Source organism: Rhododendron vialii, chromosome 2a (assembly GCF_030253575.1).
Source record: "Rhododendron vialii isolate Sample 1 chromosome 2a, ASM3025357v1".
Taxonomy (NCBI): Eukaryota; Viridiplantae; Streptophyta; class Magnoliopsida; order Ericales; family Ericaceae; genus Rhododendron; species Rhododendron vialii.
The window spans coordinates 3,130,068-3,157,952 of record NC_080558.1 but is presented as its reverse complement, the minus strand read 5'-3'; the positions used below and the strand labels follow the sequence as shown (position 1 = coordinate 3,157,952).

Sequence of the window (27,885 nt, the reverse complement as noted above, 5' to 3'; positions counted from 1 at the left end):
TGTCTGACATCATAAAGCTGTAATTATACTTGACCAGCTTGCCTTTTTTTAGCTTGTAAAAGACAATTTTCACACCTCTGCAACCTTTCAAAAGTTATAAAAGGATAGTGTGTTTTATTGTAATTAGGTTTTGATGATGTCAAACAGATTTGGTCGAATTTCCTAGCGGCTACATCACGACAAATGTGAGGGAGCAATCTATAATTTGTAATTTACCCTTTGTTAATCGGGGGAGATTTCGGTAATTTACCCTTTGTTAATCGGGTGCTACGGTCAATAAGTTCACAACTCGGTTACACCTCATACTCACTATTTGTCCTTTTCTGAATTTTTGTTCGATTTATATAATTTTTTCAGATTAATCATTCGTCTCGACAAGATTAGTCTAAAAAGAAAAATTATGAGCAAAAAAAAAACTAAAGATGTGAAAATGCCAAACAATTTGTATTTTTTATACTTTTGCTGTCTTACATGAATTTTTTTTTAACTTTGGTGCAGTTTTTTATACATTTTTTGCTCATCAAGAAGAATGATTAATCCTAAAGATTAGGACGAAAAGCTAAGAAAAAAATTACGAAACAAAAAAAACAAATCAAAATTTAGGGAGAATGGGGCCTAATTTCGGAAGAATAAATTTATAATGAGGCAAATTTTAATTAGTTTTCGCTAAGTGTTGTTTTTTTTGCTAGGTGTGGTTTAAAATTGCGAGATGGGTGAAAATTGTCACGCTCTTACTCAAAACTCAAAACCAAACAAACAAAGTCTATACTTTTTGTTGTCCAAATTTTTTTTTTTTTGGTAATGAAGGATGCGACTAAGATTATGAATTAAAAATAAGATTATGAAATAAAAACAAGTATCGGGTATACAGACTTTTACACCGCATCCACGCTTACACTACCCTGTTTCTACGTAGCAACAGATGGGCAGCGTACTTTACGCGGCCGAATATGTATATAAATACTCCTTAAACCCTTAAACCCTTACAATTGCAAATCACCGACTGACCTTTGAACTATCCAGAGAGAGAGATCGAGATCTAAGTCCTAAAATCCTTCTTCACATTGCATTCTCTAACAAAACAGTTCCCTTTTTTGCCACCTTTTTCTCTCTTCCATTTCCAAGCAAACGTCAGAAATCACATTTTTGGTGTTTCTGAAAAACAAACATGTTTTCTCTATTGCAAGCCAGCTTGGATAACTTGGAGAGATCCATGCTTGTTCTTCCCACCACCATACTCGCTAAACCAAACCAAAAGAGATGGCACATGGCATTCGCAGCCATTTACTGCTCGAGGGCCTTCTCCACCACCCCCTTGAAAAAACCCACAAAGAAATCCCCTGTTTCATCAACCAGAGTAGTTATCGATGTTTTCGAACCGCACCCCTGCTTTCCAAAGATCGATCAGTCGGTCCTCGCAGGAATCGTGAAGCAGAAAAACCTAGATCAACTTGAGAAGTATGACCGGGTCGAGGGACTGGCTTGCGGTCTCGAAACAAATTTGGAGAATGGGATTAGCGGGGACGCCGAGGATGTTTCGCGACGAAGCGAAGCGTTTGGATCGAATACTTACCGAAGGCCGCCCGCGAAAAGTTTGTTGTATTTCGTGTGGGAGGCCTTGAGAGATCCCACCATTTTGATACTTTTGGTATGTGCTGCACTTTCACTTGGATTTGGCATCAAGGAACATGGCCTGAAAGATGGATGGTACGTATTGCTTGATGTTTAAGATTCTTGGTTTTCTGGTTTATTTCATTAGATAAAGGAATTACTCTTGCTAATAATTTCAGTTTTTGTTTTTTGGGCTTACATTGTGAACGTCTATACTACTCAAACACTTTGGCACTCCAATGACTCCATTCGCTAGATAAGTACACCCACCTCGAGACTCAGAAAAAATACTTTTGGAATTTTTTTTTTATATTTGCAAATAACCTTCCGTTTCTTTTATCAATACCGGTAAATATTAGGCCCTCGACCATGGCTATAACGTCACCAACTCGTAACGGCACTAAGGCAATATTCATAATCACGCCACTAAAGCAATATACTTTCCGCCACTAAGGCAATACTTGTCATGCCACTAAGGCAATTTCATTCGCGCCACTAAGGCTATATTACTCACAACGCCACTAAGGCCATATTCATAACACCACTAAGGCTATATAGCAATTAACTTCAAGTTGGTTATCACCATTTACCATTTTTCACAGGCCATACACATTATCATAATCTTCTATAAAAGTAAATAAGTACACCCATCTCGAGGCCCAAAAAAAATGTACCAACATCAATTTTTTGCGTCTCTCTCATCAATCCCACCACACGCTATCTTTCACTTATTTTTCTTAAAGAAAGTTTACATTTTTGTGCTAATACATAAACATCTACTCTAAATCCTAATAGGTACGATGGAGGAAGCATATTTGTTGCCGTCTTTCTAGTCATAGCAGTCTCAGCACTGAGCAATTTCAGGCAGAACAGACAGTTCGTCAAGTTATCCAAAGTTAGCAACAACATCCAAGTTGACGTCGTGAGAAACGGAAGGCGGCAACAAGTTTCCATTTTTGAGATCGTCGTGGGAGATGTGGTTTGCTTGAAGATTGGTGATCAAGTTCCGGCTGATGGGTTGTTCATCGACGGACACTCGTTGATAGTAGATGAATCCAGCATGACAGGGGAAAGCGACCACGTCAAAGTTGATCTTACACAGAATCCATTCTTGTTCTCTGGCACCAAGGTACTCGATATTGATTAAGATTGAAGTCTTCCATCTTATTTTAGTCAAGTCCACTTCGTTAACAATTTTAAAAGCTTAAAACTGCCCCACAAAATTTTTTGCTATTTTAACCCGACAAAAAATTTTAAACCACTCAACAAGATTCAAACACCAGATACGGTGTAAATTCTCAAGCGTTCTCTTCTCGTCACAAGTTGACAGCATTACAGATGAGATTATGATGCATTGTTTCCAATATATGCAAAGTCTTACCTCGTAGATTATAAAGCAAAAGCATAAAGATCATTACATATCTACTCTTTTTGTTTAACCTCTTGATTTAAGTTGTTTTTTTCGATTACTGAGGAAAATAAGTCGGATATGAGTATAGTTTTTGACTCCACTGACTAAAAATCTTGGCTCCACCCTTGATTACACGTCTTTACTTTACATCATCTTTTACTAAACAACATTACTGTGTTCCGAACTTCCAACTACAGTGAAGAGCTGTTGCTCTACTTAAAGAGAAAGGACAAAAACACAAATTTATCCAAAAAAAATTGACTTGGATATGTGCTATGGTTCATCCAGAATGAATTAGTGGACTAAAATTACAGGACGGATAGGTATTATCTCGGTGTTTGTTTCGATTGTCATAACCTCCCCGAAGAGAGAGTGAGTATAAGTTTCTTATAGTGATTTATCGTGACTCTAATCGGCCTCACAACTATTTGCATATCTCTAATTTCACTATATTTGCCTCAAAGTATTGCAAGTTTCCTGTTCATAGATCATGCAATATCTGTTATATCTATCCCAATAAGACACTGGTTTGTAGTGGGAAGTGTGTGTATGTGTACTGGCCTTGTGTGAGAAAAGATGGTTATCATGATACACAAGAAATTTTTGGTTATCGTGTTTTTGACGGCTAGGATTTAGAGGCCGAGAAAGAGGAGAGAGAGTGGTTGGCTAAGTAGGAAAGAAAGTGCTCGGATTCTGCATGATTAGTCTAAGATACTTTGTGTACAATTCAACAACTTAATAAGTCTCTAAATTTCCAACAGGTAGCTGATGGGTTTGGTCGGATGTTAGTCACCTCAGTCGGAATGAACACAACATGGGGAGAAATGATGAGCACAATCAGCAACGACTCCAACGAAGAAACCCCGCTACAATCCAGGCTCAACACACTCACCTCATCCATCGGGAAAGTCGGTTTACTCGTCGCTTTCCTGGTCCTTGTCGTCTTACTCATCCGGTACTTCACCGGAAACACACAAGATGAAAATGGGAACAAAGAGTACACAGGCAGCAAGACCAAAGCCGACGACATAATCAACTCTGTCGTAGCAATCATAGCGGCTGCAGTGACTATAGTGGTCGTCGCGATTCCAGAAGGGTTGCCTCTGGCTGTGACTCTCACTCTGGCTTATTCGATGAAGCGGATGATGAGTGACAACGCCATGGTTCGCAAGCTCTCTGCTTGCGAAACAATGGGTTCGGCTACCACTATTTGCACGGACAAAACCGGAACCCTCACACTTAACCAGATGAAGGTGACAAAATTCTGGCTTGGCCAGGACTTTGTAAATGAAAATGGTTCCTCTTCTCTTGCAACCAGTGTTGTTGAATTACTTCACCAAGGTGTTGGTCTGAACACGACTGGTTCGGTTTACAAGTCCATTTCAGGGTCCGAATTTGAGTTCTCTGGTAGCCCTACGGAAAAGGCGATTCTTTCTTGGGCTGTTTTGGAACTGAACTTGGATATGGAGGGACTCAAGCAGAGTTGTGAGATTGTACATGTTGAAGCATTCAACTCGACGAAGAAAAGAAGTGGTGTTTTGATGAGGAAGAAGGGTGAAAACACGACGAATGTGCACTGGAAAGGGGCAGCAGAGATGTTACTGGCAATGTGCTCGAATTACTACGACGTCTCTGGAAACATCAAGGTGTTGGATGATTTTGAAAGGAAGAAATTTGATCAAATAATCCAAGGTATGGCTGCTAGTAGCCTACGGTGCATCGCATTTGCCAACAAGCAAGTTCCAGAACAAGAAAATGAAGAGGGAAAAATCCATATAGAGGAAAATTGTTTAACCCTTTTGGGGCTAGTTGGTTTGAAGGATCCGTGTCGCCCGGGTGTGAAAAAAGCTGTGGAAGAGTGTCAATATGCGGGAGTGAATGTGAAAATGATCACGGGTGACAATATTTTCACGGCTAGAGCGATAGCAACCGAATGTGGGATACTCAAGCCTAACCAGGACATGGAAAGTGGAGCAGTGGTAGAAGGGGTGGAATTCAGGAACTACACACCGGAGGAACGAATGGAGAAGGTCGACAAAATCTGCGTGATGGCGAGATCTTCTCCATTCGACAAACTCCTAATGGTGCAATGCTTGAGACAAAAAGGGCAAGTGGTGGCGGTCACTGGGGATGGAACCAACGATGCACCGGCACTGAAAGAAGCCGATATAGGCCTTTCGATGGGGATACAGGGGACCGAAGTGGCGAAAGAGAGCTCTGACATTGTCATTTTAGACGACAATTTTGGGTCCGTGGCCACTGTTTTAAGGTGGGGGAGATGTGTTTATACCAACATTCAGAAGTTCATTCAGTTTCAGCTTACTGTGAATGTTGCTGCCCTTGTCATCAACTTTGTCGCCGCGGTTTCAGCCGGAGCGGTCCCACTTTCCGCGGTTCAATTGTTATGGGTTAACTTGATTATGGACACATTGGGAGCATTGGCTTTAGCCACTGAAAAACCCACAAAGGAGCTAATGGAGAAACCACCAGTGGGTCGAACAAAGCCTCTCATAACCAACACTATGTGGAGGAACTTACTCTCTCAGGCAGCTTATCAAATCGCAGTCCTGCTTACGTTACAGTTCAAAGGCGAAACGATCTTCAATGTGACTTCGAAAGTCAACGACACTATGATCTTCAATGTCTTCGTGCTGTGTCAAGTGTTCAACGAATTCAACGCGAGGAAACTCGAGAAGAAGAATGTGTTTGAAGGAATCCACAAGAGTAGGTTGTTTTTGGTGATTGTTGGGGTGACGATTGTGCTTCAGGTGGTGATGGTGGAGTTCTTGAAGAAATTTGCGGATACGGAGAGGTTGAATTGGTGGCAGTGGGGAGTTTGTGTTGGGTTTGCTTCAGTTTCTTGGCCTATTGGATGGACTGTCAAATGGATTCCTGTTCCAGAGAAGCCATTTCTCAGCTATCTCAAATTGGGGAATTCAAAAGCTCTGTGAATAAGTCAAATTGGTGTTTGATTATGTCGTAGGTGTCGGTAGTTTTTCCAAGGGAAGGGGAGTTCAATTTCTTTGATGTGTAAAGAGTTAATTAGATTATTTTATTTAGAACAATACATCTTCATTACCAGCTATGTAACAGTAATATTTATTGGAATAGTTATCATAGCATCTTTCCTTGCACTTTACAACAATAGCAATCTCTGTTTCTGACTTGGATAGAAACTAAGAACGCAAGAGCTCAGTAAGACAACATTGGGACATATCAAAAGCATCAAGTCATTTGACAAAGGAATTTAGCCGATTGGATCATCCAGTCAATAGAATTTAGGTATGCCATCTAGCCAATAATAACTTTTCAACATTCATATTGTGACGTTTATTTGAGCATCAAAGAGATATGTAAGATACTCTTTATCAGAAAAGTACAGAACTAAGCTCATCGAAATAAGAGTGGGGGCAAAATTGAAGTTGTGCGCCTTTTTTTGGTCTCGCCCTGAAAGGAAGATGGAAGATTTGCTAGATTTTGAATGGAAGATGGCATTGGCCTAGAGGTAGATGATCCATTCTACAAGTCAAGGAAAGAAAACAGTGAAGTAGTAACACATTTGGGTTGAAATGTGGATCTTCAAAGTAGATTGGACAGTATCGGCATTACCACTGAATCACTAGGGTTTTAAATCGCAGTATTAGAAAACGTAACCGTATTGGTAATATGGTCATATATTGGACCACAACTGCCATTGCAAAAGTAAATAACGGTATCAGAAGTGCAAAAATTTGTTACGTAACGGCCTATACGATACTGATACATAATGGGTTTTATTTTAAACCATACCAGTACTGGATGGAGTTTGTGTGCTATGTGGGCTGGCCTAGGAGGATCATGTCCATTTGTTCTTCAGCTGCCCTTATTCTACTAGTGTTCGTTGGTTTTTTTTTTTTCCCCTACAAAAGAATGCAATTAATAGGGCTGCCCTCAACTTGCTTGGTGAAGTGGACTGGGCTACCCAACACAGGAAAACTCTGAGCTTCAGGCATGCTGCTCGATGTTCATAATCTCTCTCTCTCATGACTTCAGTTACATATATACTTTGGTGTGAAAGAATTAGAAGAATCTTTCAGAAGCAACCCCTTAGTTCAATGGAGATCATTGCCGGAGTACACGTATACTTGCTGGTTACATAACTTCATGGATGCATGTGAAGAGGACGTATGACGACTCCCATTGTTTTTTTCCCTGCAACTAGTTGTTTGGTTTTGGAGCTAGCTAGGTGGCTCTGTTCCTTTTACTTGTTTTTTTGTTTGGTTTTTTTCCCGCCCCCAATAACTGATTAGTTTTAGCTATGTTGTTGTTGATTGTATGGCTGCGGGGGTGTATGCCCTTGGTGATCCATCAAAATGTAAAGTTGTGTTTGGATGAGCCAGATTTCAAGTGGAGTGGGTGGGGTACATAAACTTAGTATTGAGTTCCATAGAATATAGAGTCAGTGGCACATCCAGAATTTGTCTCAAGTGAAGGCACATTGTACAACTAATAACTTTAAGCAAAAATAGTAATTAAGCGCCAAAGCCAAAAACTATGGGAATTTGAATTGTAAATTTCATTAATAGTTGAGTAAAAACCAAATAATGAAATGAAGGCCTAATTTTCGCAAACAATCAAAATATACATTATGAAATATGAACCTAAAGAAAAGAGCAAAAACCTTCAACTTTTATGTAGTCCCAAATTTTTTAATTATTCAAATGCAAATATCTACGGTACAGGTTCTAATGTAAAATTAAAACCTTCAACTTTGATGTTGCAATAGTCAATCTACAGTAAAATAAAAAACCATTATGTGCGCAAGTATGTATCTCTATGTGTGTATGTGGAGAGAGAGAAAGAGCAAGCCTGGTTTATTTTTCAGAGCGAAAATCCTATTGGTACCGACGGTACCATAGGGAAAATGTACCGACGGCCACCGGACGGCCGTCTCCGGCTACCGGACGGCCGATCCGAGCCGTCCAAAAATTTTAAAAAATAAAACCGAGTGGGCCCATCGCGAGAATCAATGGCATCCGAGGTGTGTAGGGTACTTGATCCGAGCACCCCTTTTTCGTGTATATACACATATATACATATATAGACGAAAAAGGGGTGCTCAGATCAAGTACCCTACACACCTCGGATGCCATTGATTCTCGCGTAGGCCCACTCGGTTTTGTTTTTTAAAATTTTTGGACGGATCAGATCGGCCGTCTGGTGGCCGGAGACTGCCTTCAGTACATTTTCCCTACGGTACCGTCGATACCAGTAGCAATACTCTTTTCAGAGTGAGCTATTTTAATTTTTTTTAACGTTATCGATCTCTGATTCTCCGTGGGATACTGTTCCGCGTTGGGAGTGGAGATGGAGATGGAGGTTAAAAGAAATTTCCGCTAAAGATCGGACGGGGTTGGGATGGGTGGATCAGGGACGTGAATAGTGGTATCCACCCCACCCCGCCAGCGGCCGTGGCCAGCCCTTTGTGAATGTGGTTCAAGGCTTCCAACTGTGCTTATCGAACAAGAGGTTGGCGTATCAATAAGATGACGTGCCTATAAACGTGTAGAATATTAAAGTAGTAATTTTAAGTCGTATGAGTTGTCTTTGGAATAAAAATAGGGAAGTGATTTAAGGGGTTGTTTCCGCTAATAAAAAATACTAAAAATTTAACGCATTTTATCATCTTGTTTTCATTAACAAAAAATTTTCAGTATTTTACTATCTTGTTTTAACTAATAAAAAGGTTGTCAAAAAAAAAAAAAATATTTGCTACAGTAACTTTACTCACAAACTCATTAACAACTTATTCATTACCGAAAACAACTTGATATTTCTCAACAAGTTATTCACTACTGAAAACACTTAATTACTTCTTAACTATAAATAAAAATTTACGAAAATTTCACTACCTCCCCTAAAAATCGTACAAGTTTTCTTTGGAATACCATGTTGATAAGATCGAGCAGAGACACTAAAAATCGTACAAGTTTTCTTTGGAATACCACGTTGTTGTTGATAAGATCGAGCAGAGAGAGAGAGAGCGCGCATCTTTCAGTCAAAATTGGCCATCACATGCTACTTGTCATTTCCGCACTCGCAAAAATGCTTACGTTTTCTTTTCATTTTGTGATGCAAAATATCCCTGATCAATTTACATAATACATCTTACATTAATTCCTACGGCTTTCCTCCCAGCCATTGGCCACAAGAATCCCTAGAAAAAAGAATTTAACTTGAAATTTTAGGAAAGAACAAACTCTATAAATTTTAGAACAAACAATAGAATCACAGAGTCCAATCTTGGATTTAGTAGTAGTATATACAGTAGGGAGTAGTATTGTCGGAAAGTTCAATCGCTCATGATACTACGTTGCCTTGGTCTTCAAATGCCAGGTACCGAAGATGGAACAGAAGAGCTATACGATCCGACTAAGTTCAACCTTGATGTGGATGAAGGTGAGGAGCCCTGGTTGTTGTACGCTTAGTCGCTTTGACTAATTTAAATTAACCTTATTTTGATAGCTTCAAGGTGGGAATTGTAATATTTTGACAAATTTGAAAACTTAGATTAAATTCGATATGGTTGTAATATGATGACATACACTTGCGAACGGCTGACGCAGTAAATCAAATTAATCTTTTGAGGAAAATTATCTTTTCATATTTACTGAAAAGAAGGAATTTTCTAACCATAATGCATGGAAATAAGAATGAACGTCATTATTGAAAAGAAAATATGCCCGACAATGACTGATGTGGGTACTGAGTCCTAGTTGATGTGCGCATAAGCTGACCCAGACGACTATATATATATATAAAAGGGGGTCCAAAACTAGGTGAGGGGCTCCATCCGTTTCATGGGCTTGAGGGAAGATTCTGCCACATTGGGTCAAACTGGAACAAATTAGCTGGGCCCATAATAGAAACATGAACGTTATAACTATGGCTCCCGTGGCCCGATAGCAAAGTTTGAGATTAGAACACCTTTCCAATCAAGTTTGGCAAGTGGAGTGTTAATGAGATGCTGGCTCATTGGGCCTACCGCAAGCCCACTTTGATTATCATACAAATTAGTCATCGTATATTACAACTTCTTAGTTGACCAACACATAAAAAAAAGAAAAAAGAAAGACAAGTAGATCAAATTACCGATAGCACATGATCAAATCACTTTGATTCTTAACAGAAGCAACAGTAATACTAGTAATATTTTTGGAAAAAAAAAAATCAGTAGCCAAACGCGTGATCAATAAAAGAGGCTAAGGCTAAGGCTAAGCGATTGGTTTAGATCATTGAACAGAGTGGTACAATATCCACGACATCATTCTCGAAGTCACTTTCACCCATTGAAAAAACAACACCACATAATTAGAGCATCTCCAATCGGAGAGGCCACATCGGCTAGTGGAAAGTTTATGGAGGGAAGGTGCATATTTGAGGGGGTATTTCAGTCGAAAACAAAAAAAGTTGATCCTTTCAAAAACAATAAATGAAGAGTTTATGGCTAGTGTTTGAAACTTAGATTTCTCATGTAAAAAGAAATAAATGAAGGATAATATATAGTATTTATCATATACCTAAGGGGCATACGTTAACAAAATCCCTCTCGTCGAGACGAATGATTAATCCAAAAAATTACGTAAATTTTGTGTGGGGTTGTAATGGCAAAATTTGGCTCCGAAATGTAAAATGTCCACCTGAAAAAGGGCTTGTACAACAATGGATCCGCCTATGCTTGTCATGTAATTTTTGACCAAGAAGTATTGTTCTTTTTTGGCAGATTAGGATGTTGGTTGATTATTTAGGATGTTTGGATTTTTTTGGTTGATTATTTAGGATGTTTGAATTTTTTTGGCTGATTAGGATGTTTGGTTGATTATTTAGGATGGTTGAATTTTTTTGGCTGATTAGGATGTTTGGTTGATTATTTAGGGAAAAATGATATTAGCACTCCAAAAATTGATGCAGACACTCCAAAAAACAAAGAAAAGTGGCTTTGAAATTACACTGATTTTGAAGTGCCTGCATCAATTTTTGGAGTGCCAATATCATTTCCCTTATTTAGGATGTTTGGATTTGCTTCAGTTTTTTGACCATTTGTCTCTCGAAAATTCTTCCGAAAGTTCACTCTAAAAGACTTTTACAGGTGTGCCCATTAAATAAGATTTTCTCATATAGAATAAGTTTGAATATAAAGTTGTTTGATTGGACGTAGCACTCCCTCACTTCCAAATTGTTGGTGTACAATCTACTATTTTGAGAGCGGATGAAAAAAAAAAAAAAAAATACTATTTTGAGACGTACAAAACGTAGTTGATTTTGGAAAGTCAAAGTTAAAAACTTCTTAGTAAGTTTTTAAACCCTCTTTGTTACATAAAGGATACTAGAGGTTGGGCATATGCGATGTGATGCGTGTGCAAGTAGGATTTTGTCAAAATTTGCACAACTTCCCGTTTGATATTTGATCGAATTTTTACAAATTTTGACAAAATCCGACTGGCACACGCAACGTGTGTGTCCCCGCTTCTAGTTCATGAAAATGAATGCTTTTTTTTTTTTTTTGTAAGTTGGGAATTCATGACTTCGTAAAAATATAGGTGCTACAACTTTTAATGGTTTTTTTTGGTTCTTGTACAAAAATTGCGTTCGGGAATCTGTAATTCTCTGCAAAAAAAAAAAAAAAAAAGTCAATACAAAATTTGACCTGACTTCACCGCTGCCTTTCTCCGGTACCATTTTATGTGTAGCATAATTGTTCAAACAATTAGAAAAAAAAAGGTTGAATTAGGTAATGAAAAAGGAAGAAGTGGAAGAAGTAACAGCCTGTTACTTTCTTCCAAATTGTACATGTGGGGTTGTCAAGTAATTTTTGACCAAGAAGTATTGTTCTTTTTTGGCTGATTAGGATGTTTGGTTGATTATTTAGGATGTTTGGTTGATTATTTAGGATGGTTGATTATTTAGGATGTTTGGTTGATTATTTAGGATGTTTGTCTGATTAGGATGTTTGGTTGATTATTTAGGATGCCGGCGGCATACTCACGTGGCCAAATACGCATCTATAAATACTCCTTAGAGAGAGAGAGAGAGAGAGAGAGAGAGATCTAAGTCCTAAAATCCTTCTTCACATTGCTTTCTCTAACAAAACAGTTCCCCTTTTTTGCTACCTTTTTCTTTCTTCCATTGCCACACAACCGTTAGAAATCACATTTTTGGTGTTTCTGAAAAACAAACATGTTTTCACTATTCCAAGCTAGCTTGGATAACTTGGAGAGATCCATGCTTGTTCTTCCCACCACCATGCTCACTGAACCCAACCGAAAGAGATGGCACATGGCATTCGCTGTCATCTACTGCTCGAGGGCCTTCTCCACCGCCCCCTTGAAAAAACCAAGAAAATCAACCAGAGTTAAACCCGAAAAGAAATCTCCTGTTTCATCAACCAAAGTAAAACCCAAAAAGAAATCCCCTGTTTCATCAACCAGAGTTGTTATCGATATTTTCGAACCGCACCCCTGCTTCCCGAAAATCGATCAGTCGGTCCTCGCAGGATTCGTGAAGCAAAAAAACCTAAACCAGCTTAGGAAGTATGACGGGGTCGAGGGATTGGCTTGCGATCTTGAAACAAATTTAGAGAACGGGATTAGCGGGGACTTAGAGGATGTTTCTCGACGAAGCGAAGCGTTTGGATCGAATACTTACCGAAGGCCACCCGCAAAAAGTTTGTTGTATTTCGTGTGGGAGGCCTTGAAAGATCCCACCATTTTGATACTTTTAGCATGTGCTGCACTTTCACTTGGATTTGGCATCAAGGAACATGGCCTGAAAGATGGATGGTACGTAATCTTTTAAACCCAACAGATAGTTACGTGATCGTCACTTTTTTTTTTGATCCGCTGCTTAAGGAAATGTGCTGAGATCAGTCAAAACAAATCATTGTTAAAAGGAAAATGACATTACGTGGAAGAAGATTTTATGAAAATGCTATGCGCACCGATAGTGGCCTTACCAACCTTGCACTAACGGTCATGCGGGGCCCACTACAAGTTCTGCACGAAAAATCCGAATCGTTCAATAATTTTAAAAAAAATCGAGATGAGAGAGAAGGGCATAGAAAAGGAAATAAAACTACAAATTGAGGGTAATTTCATAACTTTCATGGGTAACTTAACGGAGGTAAACGGAGTTTCTGACAGGAGGTGGCAGTCTTATTTTCGAGATTATATGGGTGTACAGTGTGATTCTAATAAAATCAAAGGGACGTTAGTGAAATTTACCCTTCTCCGAAGTACGTAACAGTACTTGTCTCTCTCACAGGTCCCACCCACGTGCCGTCTTTCTCTTTCTGTTTAACAGTAAGCCTAACGGTACAGAAAAATTGTACAGATTTTGCATACAGATTTTGTGTGGGGCCCACTATGCATTCCATACAAATGATTCGAGCTGTTCATTAAATGTAAAACAATTTTTCAAAAGCCCCCGCGAAAAATCAGTTTAATCCGATACTTATAGATGCTCAATCCAATTATAGAATATTTCATTATCCGGGAATCGAAATCAAAAGTTAGATGATTGGATTGAGCATCTACATGGAACTGATTTTTCACGGGAATCCTTGAAAAAACTGTTTTATATTTAATGAACGGGTCGGATCATTTATATGGGACCCGTAATGGGCCCCACACAAAATCTGTACGCAAAATCTGTACATTTTTTCTGTACCGTTAGACTTACTGTTATTCTCTTTTTAAAGAGATTACAATCATGGTTTGTGTGGTCCACGTAATGATTAATAACTACTCCTTCGCCCCAAATTATTTGTCCGGTCCGGAAAACGATTACTTAAAAATAATGTAATTTTTTCAAAAAAAAATTTAAATTTTTTTCATAAATTAAAAATACTCATTGATATCTAACAAGTTGTTGAAAAACTTTTGAACTTTTCTTGCAAAACTTGTATTATTTTTAACATTCTGTTTTGCGGACTGGACAAACATTTTGGGACAGATAGAGTAATTCATTTGTTGCGGAAAAAAAATAAAATAAAACAATCATTCTACAACTACAAATATTTGGATAAACATTAACAAAAATTCATTCATATTCATATTAGGCCCAAACACACTACACTTTTAGTCTGTATGAGACCCACCGAAAGATGTTAATGTATGTGAAGTGTTTCTGGTTATACAGTGGAGTACTTCAATTGAAATTAAAATTCATTTGTAACTTCATCCGTACGGTGATCTTTTTTGTTCAATTTCAAAATGAAATTGCTATGGGTACAACAGTTATACACAACTTTGTGTGAGACCCATTTTGAGGTCTCACACAAATATTTCGAGCCTTTTAATATGTTTAGAATATTTTTTGAAGAGTCTCTGTAATATCAGTTCCGTCGGGTGTTGGTAGATACTTGATCCATTCGTTATTTTTTTTGGTCCGTACATTAGAGACCAAAAAAAGAAAGTATGAATCAATCACTTATTGATATCCGGCTGAACTTTATTTTTTGCAGGAAACCTTCAAAAGAAAATTCTAAACAAATTGAATGGTTCAGATTATTTGTGTGGGACCTCGAAATAGTCCCACACAAGATTGTGTACAAGTGTTGTACACAAAAGTATTGTACCCACAGTAGGGCTCGTTTGAAAATTAGGTCGGCTACAGGTACTGATGCAGAAAGTCTACTGGCACAGAAAATCTGTGTACAGATTTCTATGTGGGGCCCACTAAGGGTCCTACACAAGTGATCCGAGCCGTTCATTATGTTTAAAACATTTTTTCAAGAGCTCTCGCGAAAAATCAGCTCAATCCGATACCTATAAGTACTTGATCTAATCGTCTAACTTTTCATTCTCTAAAAACTTGAATGCAAAGTTAGATGATTAAATCAAGCACTTATCGGTATTGGATTGAGTTGATTTTTCGCAAGGTCCCTTGAAAAAATGTTTTAAACATAATGAACGGGTCGGATCACTTGTGTGAGACCGTAGTGGGCCTCACATAGAAATCTGTGCACAATCATAGATTTGCTGTGCCAGTGGACTGGTTCTGGAGTACCGGTCATGGGTGGGTCTCATTTTTCGTAGTCTCGCAAAAACGATTCAAATCATTGATTATGGAAAATGATTTTGCCACTCCCTTTTTTGTTTACGCCACTCATCTGTAAGTGTATTTTTGCACCAAAAATACACTTGCAGAGTAGTGGCATTAACAAAAAAGTAAGTGGCAAAATCAGCAGCCTTGATTATTTTCCAAATAATATTTCAAGTTTAGCCGTAAAACTTCAGCTTAGGACAATAAATGTAGGCCCTATTCTGCTAAGGGTTCTTAAAAAATAAGTACTTATTTATATTTTTCAAGTTTAAAAATAATGGACTTACTGAAATAATTTTTTTTGTATAATATGAATCTTATTTGATAAATCTCGATAAGATCTTTATCTTTAGAATGGTGCAAAAAAAAAAAATTATGTAAGTCCATTATTTTTAAGCTAGAAAATTGCAAAATAAGTAGTACTCTCTCCGTCCGGATTTAATTGTCCCTAGTTCTATTCTAACCGGCTAAAAAACGAGTTATATCTTTGAATCCGTAATAAATTTCATATCGAATATGGATCTTGTTTGATAGATCTCGATTAGTTCTATAATACAATGTTTTCGAAATCACGTAAAACATTTTAAATTGGAAGATATAATCGATTGAAAAATGACACGAACTCCAAAAAAAGATTATTAAATCCGGACGGAGGGAGTACTTATTTTTAATAACCTTCAGCAGAACACAACCAGTATTTGATCCAATGTTCAATTTTTCTTTCAGAATTTGGGATCCTAGATTGTGAAGGAAATAATATTGGACAATAAGATCAAGAACTTATATTTATCGAATGAACTGAATTTTATGAGTGAAATCAAAAAATTATTTGGAAAATAATCAACGATTTTGATTGTTTGTGAGTAGGTATCTTTTTGGTCGGTTTTACCAATCTAGCTATGTAATCCAAATAGGTACGATGGAGGAAGCATACTTGTTGCAACCCTTCTACTAATTGCGGTTTCAGCAATAAGCAAATTCTGGCAAAATAGACAGTTCATCAAGTTAACCAAAGTGAGATACAACAATATCCAAGCCGATGTTGTGAGAAATGGAAGGCTGCAACAAGTTTCCATTTCCGAAATCATGGTAGGAGATGTTGTCTGGTTGAAGAGTGGTGACCCAGTTTCAGCTGATGGGTTGTTTATAGACGGGCCCTCTTTGCTGGTAGATGATCATTTTTTGATCATCAAGCCAGTAGATGATCAATCAAGCATGACTGCAAAAACCGACCCTGTTGACGTTGATCCTAACTGTAATTACAATAATCCATTCTTGTTCTCCGGCACCAAGGTGATCGACGGTCCACTTACTTGCATATAGTATTTGATTATTTTCTTTTTCGCATATAGTACTCCCTCCATTCTTAAATAAGTGTCCGGCGTGCAAAACTAGGCGTTCAAAAAAATGCATTTGTTTCGTTAAAAATAATAATTTTTTTTTTACAAATCAATAGATAGCAATGAATTCTATTAGATTGTGAAAAAAAATTAAATTTTTTAATAAAAAACATGCATATTTTGTAAAGCCTAGTTTTGCGCGCCGGACACTTATTTAAGGATGGAAGGAGTATAAGTTTGAATATAAAATTGTTTGATTGTATGCAGCACTCCCTTCTTAGTAAGTTTTTAAACCCTCTCTGTTACATAAAGGATATGGATATGTCCATTCCACTTAACAGGATTTGAACACCTCATAATGGGGAAAATTATATATGAAAGGCTTAGATTAGGGCACTACAACAAATTTCACATTTGCCGACTAAATTCCCGATTAAAAAAAAAAAAAATTAGTCCCCAATTGTTGAACATTTACCAACTAAATATAATTTAGTCGGTAAATGTTTTGATAACTTAATTTGGTCGCTAATGGTGGATTTGCTTTAGTCGGGCAATAAAACTACAGATCTATGTTGATTTGAATTCAAAGATGCGGAGGGTTAGAGAAAAAGTTTGAAATAATGTTTTTACAAATTGGAAATATATTTTAGGATTTTTTTTTTTTGATCATTTAACAAGGACCGCAGGCTATTTTTTAGGAGTTTAGACTGATTTTTTATTTTATTTTGTAGAACAGGACGATCCATATATTATTGCTATATTCTGTTCATTGATCTTGCTACATGTATTATCCAACTGACTTGTGGACATATATGGAGTAGATGAGAGCTTAACATGTATCTCGTGTCTGAATTTCCGAACAGGTAACTGCTGGGAATGGTCGAATGCTAGTCACCTCGGTGGGAATGAACACAAAGTCGGGAGAAGTGATGAGCACAATCAGCACCCACTCCAACGAACATGCCCCTCTAAAATACCGACTCAACAAACTCACCTCATCAATCGGAAAACTCAGTTTACTTTTCGTGATCTTAGTCCACGTTGTCGTCTTGCTAATCCATTACTTCACCGGAAACACAAAGGACAAGAACGGGAACACACAGGACAATAGCGGCCAAACCAAAGCCAATGACATCATAAATTCTGTAGTCGGAATCATTTCTGGTGCTGTCACTATACTGGTCAATGCGGTCCCAGGAGGGTTACCGTTGGCTGTGACTCTCACTCTGGCTTATTCAATGAAACGAATGAATAGTGATCACAAAATGGTTGGCAAGCTCTCTGCTTGTGAAACGATGGGTTTCACTACCACTATTTGTACTGACAAAACTGGAACACTCACACTTAACCAGATGAAGGTGACAAAGTCCTGGTTAGGCCAGGAATGTATTGAGGAAAGAGGGACCTCTTCTATTGCAACCAGCGTTGTTGAATTACTCCAACAAGGTGTTGGTTTGAATACAACTGGTTCTGTTAATAACTCTGCTTCAGGGTCTGAGTTTGAGTTCTCTGGTAGCCCTACCGAAAAGGCGATCCTGTCTTGGGGTGCTTCAGAACTGAACTTGAGAATGGAGGGACTTAAGGAGAGTTGTGAGATTAAAAAAGTTGAAGCATTTAACTTGACGAAAAAAAGAAGTGGTGTTTTGATGAGGAAGAAGGGTGAAAACACGACCAATGTGCACTGGAAAGGGGCACCGGAGATGATACTTCCAATGTGCTCACATTACTATGACATCTCAGGAAACATCAAGGTTTTGGATAATGCTGAAAGGAAGAAATTTGATCGGATAATTCAAGGGATGGCAGCTAGTAGTTTGCGATGCATTGCTTTCGCATATAAGCAAGTTCCAGAAGAAGAAAATGAAGAGGGAAAAACCCAAATAGACGAAAACTGCTTGAACCTTTTGGGGCTAGTGGGTTTGATGGATCCATGTCGTCCGGGTGTGAAAGATGCAGTGGAAGAGTGTCAATCTGTGGGAGTGAAGGTGAAAATGATCACAGGAGACAATATTTTCACGGCTATAGCGATAGCCATGGAATGTGGGATACTCAAGCCTCATCAGGTCATGGAAAGCGGAGCAGTGGTAGAAGGGGACGAATTCAGAAACTACACGCCGGAGGAACGAATGGAGAAAGTCGACAAGATCTGCGTGATGGCAAGAGCCTTTCCACAAGACAAACAACTAATGGTACAATGCTTGAAACAAAAAGGCGACGTGGTGGCGTTCATTGGAGATGGAACCAACGACGCACCAGCACTAAAAGAAGCTGATATAGGCATTTCAATGGGGATAAGTGGGACTGAAGTGGCTAAGGAGTGCTCTGACATCGTCATTTTGGACGATAACTTCGGGTCTGTGGCCTCTGCTTTAGGGTGGGGAAGATGTGTTTACACCAACGTTCAGAAATTCATTCAGTTGCTGCTCACTGCGAATGTTGCTGCCATTGTCATAAACTTCGTTGCGTCGGTTTCAACCGGAGAGGATCCACTTTCAGCCGTCCAATTTTGTTGGGTCAACTTTATTATGAACATATTGGGTGCTTTGGCTTTAGCCGCTGAAAAACCCACAAAGGAGCTAATGGAAAAACCACCGGTGGGTCGAACAAAGCAACTCATAACCAACGTTATGTGGAGGAACTTACTCTCTCAGGCATTTTATCAAATAGCTGTCCTGCTTACCTTACAGTTCAAAGGCGAGGCAATTTTCAAGGTGAGTGCGAACGTCAATGAAACTATGATATTCAATGTTTTCGTTCTGTGTCAAGTGTTCAATGTCTTCGTACTGTGGAAGCTCGAGAAGAAGAACGTGTTTGAAGGAATTTGCAAGAATAAGTTGTTTCTGGTGAGTATTGGGGTGACGACTGCGCATCAGGTGTTGATAGTGGAGTTTCTGAAGAAATTTGCGGGTACGGACAGGTTGAATTGGTGGCAATGGGGAGTCTGTATTGGGTTTGCTTTAGGTTCTTGGCCAATTGGATTGGCTGTCAAGCGGATTCCTGTTCCAAAGAAACTTCCAGTGGATTTGCTGTTGGAGTCAGTTCCGACATCCACCGCCAACTCCGGCGACGAGGTTTTGTCCGGCGAAGAGGTTTTATCGCGCGACGAGGTTACCATCCCCAGCGAAGAGGCTTTGCCGGGCGATGAGAATTTGCCCGTGAAGGTTTTGTCGGGCGACGAGGTTACCAACCCCAACTCCGGCGACAAGGTTTTGTCGGGCAACGAGGTTATCAACCCCAACTCCGGCGACGAGATTTTGTCGGGCAACGAGGTTACCAACTCCGGCGACGACGATTTGTCCGGGGATGAGGTTTTGTCGGGCAAGATTTTGCCGGGCGAGGAGGTTTTGTCCGGCAACGAGGTTATGAGGGGCAATGAGGTTTTAGGAGTTTTTTATCGATTTATTCTTTTCCAAATAACTATTTGTCAAAATATACCTTTTTTCAAACTATTTTTAAAAATAGTTTAAAACGCACATTCCATGTGCATCACGCATATCAGATGTGCATTATCCGCGCTGGCATAAACGAGCCGGGCCAGCTGGATATCCTCCGTGTATCACGCATACCCAATATGCATGATGCACATTCCATATGCGTTATCCTCCGTGTATCACGCATACCCAATATGCATGATGCACATTCCATATGCGTTAGGGTTTAAAATCAAATTGCAGAATTAACTCTGTCTCGCATACGCTGTACTGTCTTTCCTCTCCCTCTCCATTCTTGCGATCGTAGATCGCTGTATTCTACGTTCACCGCCGTTCGCCGTTCTCTCCGATCTCCGTCGCCGTTCGTCATTCTCTCCTCCCTCTCACTGTAAGTCCCTCTCTCTCTCTCTCTCTCTCTCTCTCTCTCTCTCTCTCTCTCCCCGTAGGTATGTATGTATATACATATGTATCTTTCTCTCTCTCTCTCCGTATGTATGTACGTAGGTATGTATGTATGTACGTAGGTATGTATGTATATACGTATGTATCATAGCATGGGTCTATTCTCGTGAATCCATCAAAAAGGTGAAAAAATATTGTCTGTTTTTTTTCCAAAGCCCTAACCCACCCTAGCCTTGTATCTGTGCAAATCCTTAGATGGTTATCACTTATCACAAACTAATACATGCCGATTAAAACCCTAGCCTTGTATTTGGGCAACAATTGAATGAAAAAATCAAATCAAACCTGGTAAGAACTCTCCGAGCAATGAATGTTTGCTTCCAACTGGTGGAATATTACCGAATATTGCTTTGATTCTCCTCTGACAATGGAATGAGGAAGCAGAAGTATGAAGAAGATGAGTCGATTAATAAGAAACAGAGGTTAATCGGTCGGAAATTAGGAGAAATAGAGAACAAGGGACAAACCTATTCCTCTCGATTAAAACCCTAGAATACCGAAAAGATCGATCCATTTGAAACCCGCACCAGTTCGCACAGAAATCTTGCAGCAACTCGCACGAAACAATAGGCAGATTTGGCGCCTATAGTTTTGGTGGAACCGATTGAAATTTTCAAGAAGGGCAGAGTGCGATTTTGGGGGCAACGATTGGAGCCTATAATTTTGGTGGAAGCGTGGAATGCTGTTTTTTATTTTGAGAAAAAAGAGTGGAACGCTGTTGAACAATTCCGGAACGCTATAATAAATTAGGGCGCGAGCGTTCCCTTTACACCTAATGGCTGAACGCTATAATTTCCCCTTTACAATAGCATTTTAAAAAAAACGCTATTAACTTATGCTATTAAAAGCAGTATTTGTTGTAGTGCGTACGTATGCCAAGAATCCGACTATGGGAGGCAATATAGATCAGCCACAAGAGAAGAAAGTTTCCGCCCATATCTGAGAAATAGAATTAACGAATTTAAGCAAAAATCGTTTTGAGGTCTTTTCTTCAAGCCAAAGTCGTGTTTTGAATGCATGATCTGAAAACTAGGGTTCATGAAGTAACTTTAAAAGTGCTTGTGTTTAGGAAATGTCAAATATGCTTCTAAGTGGGGACGAAAAATTTAACCGGACAACCGACCTGACCGCTCGTCTTTTAGTAAATTCATAGAAAAGGCATTAAGGGATGCCACCAACATACAAAAGAAAGACCAAGGACGAAAGACAATGCACATTCAAAAGCCTAAAACCAATGAAAGGAAACCCCCCTGTACTTGTACGCCACTTTGAACTCCAAAAAAAATCTATCATATTGTGAAATTTCAGTATATTTAAGCCTTTTCATATAGAGTATGCCCTTTCATATATTTTAGGCAAAACATCAATTTCAGTATATTTAAGCCTTTTCTGTATATGTTTTTTTCTTGTATGGTCAAAAAAATTAAGTTCTTGTTAGTGGCGGAGCAAGAATTGTGAACTCGGGAGGGCCGGTTTAGTGGACATATATTTTTTTGGCATAATGTCAATACCCTCAATTCTTGGCATAAAAGCTTCATTTACCTCTCCCATGGGTGAGAGAACTTTTGGCTAACCCTAAGAAAAGTTTGTTTTCTAGGTGTAAAATGAGGCTAGTAGTGACACAGTTATATCATGTGAGTGTGAGAAAATATTTATGTTGAACCTAGAAATTTTTCGTGATCATGTGTGATGAGGTTGCTAACGTAGGTAGCTTTGTTAGGATTCCTCTTTGGAAGTTTTGCTTGTCTTTGTCATGACTAGAAAATTGTTTGTTTGCTTTCTGTTAAGAATTTATATCAAACAAGACAAAACAAGGCAAGTTGAGTCCAAAACTAAAGTTCATAAATCACCGTTGTACTTTCCATTGCCTTTGAATCCATATCTGTTAATGCATTTACATTTTATTAGGCTGGCGTAGTGGTTTCAGTAATATTCTTCATGGCCTGACTTTTGTATAGATGAAGGCTATACTTAGTAATGAAGATTTACTGCATATTTTTCATGGCTGGACTTATGATAATAATTTTCGTACTTGCAGGTTATATCATGGATGGCGCTAGTATTGATCCGGGGCCTACTGACGGCTCCTTACTTGTGCTACAGAAACAACACCGTTCTCGTGCTGTATGGGAAGGCTATGTAAGAAGTCATTATCTTAAAACTTACTATGTCTTATAACATGAATTTGTTGTAATGAATTTGAAGTATTCGTAAAAGTAAAGCATATGTTACAATGTTATTCAGGGGGATTCTAAAGTTGAAAATGCCACGTTGATATGTCGTCGCAATGATAACAATTTACGACAATTGGGGCGGCCTTCACCCCGCATTGTTGAGTTAATATACCAAGCTGGTTTTGGTGGAATTTTGGAGATGCCATTTATAACTTTCGACCGTGCTTTCATCACCGCACTCATTGAGCGTTGGCGGCCAGAGACTCACACATTCCATTTGCGTTCAGGCGAGTCCACTGTAACCCTACAGGATGTGGAAATAATTACCGGTCTCGCAGTTGATGGTAGACCGGTTACTGGGGACTCAAGATTTGACAAAGATAAGAAAAAAGAATTATGCGAACGTCTACTAGGGTTGGATCCACCGGGAGAAGTTATGAGTGGGTTTAAGGTTAGTTGGAAATGGTTGCGTGATAACTTTAACGGAAAGGTCGAGGAGGGAGATGACGAAGTCACGGTATTGAGGAAAGCTCGGGGTTACATTCTACAACTTATAGGTGGCATAGTTTTGCCAGACCAATCTAGTTCCCATGTCCACCTAAACTTCTTGTCTTTGCTTGATGACCTTCAACTTGCTGGTACTTACAGTTGGGGGAGCGCTTGCCTAGCCACCCTTTACCATTACCTAGACTTTGGCTCTACTGTTGGATCGAAAGACTTGGGGGGGATGTTCATACTCTTGCAAGTTTGGGGTTGGGAGCGCTTTCCTTTCCTTGCCCCCGCACGTAATGGGAAGCGGGTCATTCGTCGTGATTCTCCTCTTAGTGGACGGTACGGTTTCTTAAGTAAAGATGTCATTTACATTTAGTATTGAAATGCTTATTCTTCACTAATATATTAATGTTGCTTGGTATCATTTGAGGCCATTGATATATTAATTTTGTAATTGTGTAGGTGGGACGATGAATTTCACTCTCCGAATTTGCCGACCCATGTTGTTGGACATTACCGGTTCTCTTTAGACGTGCAGAGGCCAGACGAGGTTATTGTTTATGTTATTGTCCGTTAATTTCTCACCAATTGTTGGTCCTTTACGAAAAAACTTGTGATATGTGGATCATAAATAAAGTAATTTCGTGTATAATTTGTACAAAAATCTGAAACCAAGTTAGAGTTTTTAATTAGTTCTTTAACTCATCGTCATTTACAAAATATGCACGAACATATCTGATTTTGGAGCCAAAAATTACCCCTCTTTTCATATCATACCAACAATTTAGGACGGAATGAGTGCTTATGATTTAGTTTCTTATGTTTTTTTTTTAATTTTTCTTTCTTAGGTGGTGTGGCAGCCGTACACTGAGGACTTGATCCAATCTTTGCCAAGATTTTGTAGTGCTGGAAGAGGTGTTTGGATGGCAAGTGTCCCACTCATCCAGTTTTCTCATGTTGAGCAGCACCAGCCAGAGCGAGTGTTGCTTCAGTTTGGAGGGAGACAAACCATCCCCCCCCCCCCCCCCCCCTCTAAGTCTCTAGGGGAGTTTCACGGTATGGATCTTAGGAATGGTGTGAAGAATTGGAGCAAGCCGATACGTTTGTGGAATGATAGGGCCAACAGTATTGTAAACATTACCAATCCTGACATGCTTGTCTACCCCGCTAACGACCCGTACCTAGATTGGTACGAAAGGATTACCTTACGTTTTGTTAGTAAGATGGGTGCAGCTACAAACATAGCGGTAATATATATGATGATATTACTCTTTTTAATCTTCCATTTACTTTCATGTATGTAACTTTTTTTAAAATACATTGTAATGCAGATGCAATTGTTTGAGAGGCTTTCTATGCCAAACCTCTCTGCTGAGACGGTTCAGGCAATGGCACAGAAAGGAGTCGAGTGCTTGAAATTCCAAGAGAAGTTATTCCGAAAGATAGCTCCTGAGCATAAGATATGGGATCCACAAGTACAGGAGGAATTTGATGAGGACTATTACCATATGGACCCCCATTTACAAGCAGAAGCAGGGGTCCACCAACAGAACCAGCCTCTACCGCAGCACCAGCCTCAGGGTCCTCCCGAAGATACTCACGCAGAATACCAATTCGAGGAACCCATTGCAACAAGTAGTTCAGGAGGACCAGTGCACCCTTCTGAGCTTTCCACTCCTTTCAGTTCAGCTGTATTAAATATGGATGGGGTCTCGATGAGTCCATTACTTAACTACTCACCAACGGCAGGGGCAGGGGGTTCACAATTGCAAACTCCTTCTGACTTTGATTGGGCCAACATGCAGATATCCGCTGTTGGTGGTGGAGAGACCATTTCTGAGTGTAGGTCGCTTTTGAAGAGGAAAATGATGGTAGAGTCGCAGCATGGGAATTCACTAGGTCAAGTCACACAGCTTACAGAGACAGTAATTCAGTCCGAGGAGACACCAGAGGAGGAGGGGGGAGAGGAGGTGGAGGAGGAGGAGGAAGTTGACATGGAAGGTGGAGGTCATGTTACCCCAGATGGGCCGCGTAGGACTACGCGTGTCTCTAGGCCTCCTCGTTGTGGTACTGGAGGACATCTTCACAAGAAGCATGGGGGCACTAACCACGAGAAGGTCGTTGATGCTACAAGGGGTAGAGGTGGGGGTAGAGGTAAGGGTAAGGGTAAGGGTAGGGGTAGGGCCAGAGGTTGACATACAGGTACGTTTCTTTTTAATTTTGTGCTTTATTTGATTTGCATAATCGATTAGTAGGATTAGCACAACCCGGCGTGGGTTTTGATTGTGGAATTTTTATAATTGTAATGGTAATTAGGATGGCAAATGGATAAGTGTGGACATTGAATGATTTTGTTGTTGTTTTTGCTATTTATTTGAGACGCTTAGACGTCGGGATAGCCCAACATACAAACGAAACTCTGTCCGATTTTACGTAGAATTAACTTACACGGGGTCTAAATTCACGAAGGACTCCAAAAATAATGTACAAAAATTCATAACGGAGGTGGTCATGGAGGCATATTCATTTACCAGAAACTTCCACCCTAGAACTCCAAAAGAGGCGCGGTCGGATTCATCTCGTGTTGTGTGCGTGTGAGTTCTTTTAAAACAAAAGAAAAAAATAAAGAAAACCCACCAGGAAGGTTTGTTCCAACGTGTGAGAGAGAGAGAGAGAGAGAGAGAGAGAGAGAGAGAGAGAGATCAGCTGTGAGGAGAGAAAGAAGAAGGAAGAAAGGGAAATAAGGGTTATTGAAGCTTAATTAGGTAATTTTCATCTTTTTAAGTGTTGAATTTTATGTTTCCCATGCTAGGTCTTACATTCTACATCTAATATGCACTGAATTGAAGCCATGGGAGAGGGTTTTTTAGGTTGGAGTTGAGTTTATTCCTGAAAATTCGTATATAACATATGAATATGCATAACTGTGTTTTGAGCAGAATTGAATCTGTCCTGTTTTTGATGAATATTTATTGTCGACTTGCTGATCATTTTATTTTCTGATAATTTTACTGGAGATGCCTCTATGAGTGTAGTTTATGTTGTAAAAATTTCAGAATTTTCTGAGAAACCTGGAAAAAGATAAAAATCTTGAACCGGGCTGCAGTCAGATTCGCGTCTGTGCTGACAGCACAGACACATGTTAGAAAAATGGGCATAACTTCTTGCTCGGGTATCGGTTTTACGCACCGTTTCTTGTTTCTGAAACTAGACTTACATACCTTTCTGAATATGTAAGATTTGTGCCTTAGTTCCTTCTAGGAAAAATCAGTTTTTGTCCCAAAGTTGATGGTTTGTCAATTCTGGAAATCTGGGCAGGTTTTAGAGCAACGTTCTTCATCAATTTTGTCATAGTTAAATGTACGTACTGACTATGGATGCTGATGAGTCTCAAACATTGTTCAATTGGTGATGTTTTGGTGTTGGAATTATTGGAAAAGATTGAGTATGTGATTTTTAATGACCATTCGATCGCAGACTGTTCTGCTGGGTCTGTAGTTTCTGTTTTAGATGTGTAATTTCAATTGACCATATCTTAGTCATTCGGAGTCCAATTTGGGCAAATTTTATATCTAGATTCATGTACTAGAAGTCTTCTTGCTAGTGGTGGTGGTCTTGTAGTATTCTTTGAAACCTATAGAATTTTATAGTCAGAAATCGATCAGTGGTTCTGTTGATAATGTGTGAAATTGTGGAATTCTTGGTTTTGGGTACGAATTGGTGAATTTACTTTTGTTCGGCAATTGCTAAATAGTTGAATTGATGCAGAACATTGTTAAATCCTTAAAAGTATTTCTATACTAAAATGTTTGGCTTGTGGATAGGTGACGAGTCGGTGAATCAAGTTTCTATACTAAAGTATTTCTAAACTATTGCTGTGTGCCCGGTGATTGGCTTAATGCCAAAAGGCTTATGCCTTAAATTATTGGCTGTTTTCGTGAGCTGTGTTTGTAAATAATGATTTTAAATGTCAAATAGGAAATCTGCAACTTTGTGTATCTCATAACAAACACCTGAATTGAGGGATATGCCAATGGTGCTCATTTTGCAGTTGCATGTTGCTGGGCATGTTATTGTGGGGTCATTTATTAATTGGTTGGTTCATGGGATGTTTGTGCCCTGTACTTTTTGTTGAACTTAATTGGTTGGAGTTGTTCTTAAATAAATAAAAAAGGTTGGTTCTTTAATTCGGGCATTTATTTTTTACTTTTTGGAACAAAAAAGAAAGTGGAGTAAAAAAAGTAAAGAATGGGATAAGGTCAAGAATAACACAACGCGTGATGCATATAGGATAAATCTGATGCAAAGCTGTTGGAAAGTGTGTAATAGTATTAAACAGTAGTAAGTCTGATTCAAAGAACAGTAGTAAGTCTGATAAGTCTGATTCAAAGCTCTCGGATTCCTCTACCATTGCAGAGGGAGCCAGAAATATTGCCTCACGCACATGCCATATGCATGATGCACATACGTATTCAAAGCTGGTAGATTCTCCTGCCTCTCCTGCCATGGCAGGGGGGGCCAGATTTATTGCATCATGCACATGCCATATGCATCACGCACATGCCATATGCGTCATGCACATGGTATATGCATCATGCATATGGTATGTGCATTATGCAGTTGTTGTATAAAAGGGATCCTCTCATCCAGTAATCAGAATTCGAAATTTATTTTCATTACTCGCAAAAAGATGAACAGTTCTCCTAATGAACGTATAATGTGTGTACATGTCGGTGGTCAGGTAGTCCAACAGCCAAACGGTCCTTCGTACGCGGGGGGTACTGTTCTATTATTATCAATACCGCGCGGGATAACTCTCACAGATTTGAGGCAATTTATTACTAATGCAGGAAGATTGCCGAGTACGGTGATGAAAATAACAT

At 39.2% G+C, this 27,885-nt stretch overlaps 4 protein-coding genes across 6 annotated transcripts in view; all 4 read left to right on the top strand.

The window, feature by feature from the left end:
- LOC131316779 (putative calcium-transporting ATPase 13, plasma membrane-type) overlaps nucleotides 1-27,885 on the top strand; it is a 116,960-nt gene that overhangs the window by 45,558 nt on the left and 43,517 nt on the right. The window lies entirely within an intron of this gene.
- LOC131316778 (putative calcium-transporting ATPase 13, plasma membrane-type) lies at nucleotides 993-6,156 on the top strand. 3 transcript variants are annotated; one of them, XM_058346225.1, is made up of 4 exons: nucleotides 993-1,707; nucleotides 2,407-2,740; nucleotides 3,784-5,977; nucleotides 6,036-6,156. In XM_058346225.1, exons 1-3 carry the CDS (start codon nucleotides 1,169-1,171, stop codon nucleotides 5,971-5,973), a joined length of 3,063 nt encoding a protein of 1,020 aa, XP_058202208.1. In that variant the 5' UTR covers nucleotides 993-1,168; the 3' UTR covers nucleotides 5,974-5,977; nucleotides 6,036-6,156. The 3 variants fall into 3 exon arrangements, with proteins under 3 accessions (XP_058202208.1, XP_058202207.1, XP_058202206.1); XM_058346224.1 differs by having other exon boundaries at nucleotides 3,784-5,998; XM_058346223.1 differs by having other exon boundaries at nucleotides 3,784-6,156.
- Nucleotides 12,090-20,104, top strand: LOC131316975 (putative calcium-transporting ATPase 13, plasma membrane-type). Its single transcript, XM_058346556.1, has 4 exons — nucleotides 12,090-12,840; nucleotides 16,018-16,396; nucleotides 17,307-19,820; nucleotides 19,943-20,104. Exons 1-4 carry the CDS (start codon nucleotides 12,239-12,241, stop codon nucleotides 20,102-20,104), a joined length of 3,657 nt encoding a protein of 1,218 aa, XP_058202539.1. The 5' UTR covers nucleotides 12,090-12,238.
- Nucleotides 20,134-27,873, top strand: LOC131316974 (serine/threonine-protein phosphatase 7 long form homolog). Its single transcript, XM_058346554.1, has 11 exons — nucleotides 20,134-20,262; nucleotides 22,375-22,475; nucleotides 22,581-23,341; nucleotides 23,465-23,552; nucleotides 23,851-24,249; nucleotides 24,334-25,156; nucleotides 25,258-25,310; nucleotides 26,264-26,320; nucleotides 27,054-27,112; nucleotides 27,623-27,743; nucleotides 27,853-27,873. The coding sequence occupies exons 2-11, from the start codon at nucleotides 22,383-22,385 to the stop codon at nucleotides 27,871-27,873; spliced, it is 2,475 nt and encodes an 824-aa protein (XP_058202537.1). The 5' UTR covers nucleotides 20,134-20,262; nucleotides 22,375-22,382.

What these genes read in the sequence shown, in the direction of transcription:
- LOC131316778 (XM_058346225.1), top strand. Translation starts at nt 1,169, where the DNA reads ATGTTTTCTCTATTGCAAGCCAGCTTGGATAACTTGGAGAGATCCATG. An exon ending in CATGGCCTGAAAGATGGATG is followed by an intron (nt 1,708 to 2,406) that starts GTACGTATTGCT and finishes AAATCCTAATAG; the next exon opens with GTACGATGGAGGAAGCATAT. An exon ending in TCTTGTTCTCTGGCACCAAG is followed by an intron (nt 2,741 to 3,783) that starts GTACTCGATATT and finishes AATTTCCAACAG; the next exon opens with GTAGCTGATGGGTTTGGTCG.
- LOC131316975 (XM_058346556.1), top strand. Translation starts at nt 12,239, where the DNA reads ATGTTTTCACTATTCCAAGCTAGCTTGGATAACTTGGAGAGATCCATG. An exon ending in TCTTGTTCTCCGGCACCAAG is followed by an intron (nt 16,397 to 17,306) that starts GTGATCGACGGT and finishes ATTTCCGAACAG; the next exon opens with GTAACTGCTGGGAATGGTCG. An exon ending in AGGTTATGAGGGGCAATGAG is followed by an intron (nt 19,821 to 19,942) that starts GTTTTAGGAGTT and finishes CACGCATATCAG; the next exon opens with ATGTGCATTATCCGCGCTGG.
- LOC131316974 (XM_058346554.1), top strand. Translation starts at nt 22,383, where the DNA reads ATGGATGGCGCTAGTATTGATCCGGGGCCTACTGACGGCTCCTTACTT. An exon ending in GTGCTGTATGGGAAGGCTAT is followed by an intron (nt 22,476 to 22,580) that starts GTAAGAAGTCAT and finishes AATGTTATTCAG; the next exon opens with GGGGATTCTAAAGTTGAAAA. An exon ending in GGGTAGAGGTGGGGGTAGAG is followed by an intron (nt 25,157 to 25,257) that starts GTAAGGGTAAGG and finishes ATCGATTAGTAG; the next exon opens with GATTAGCACAACCCGGCGTG.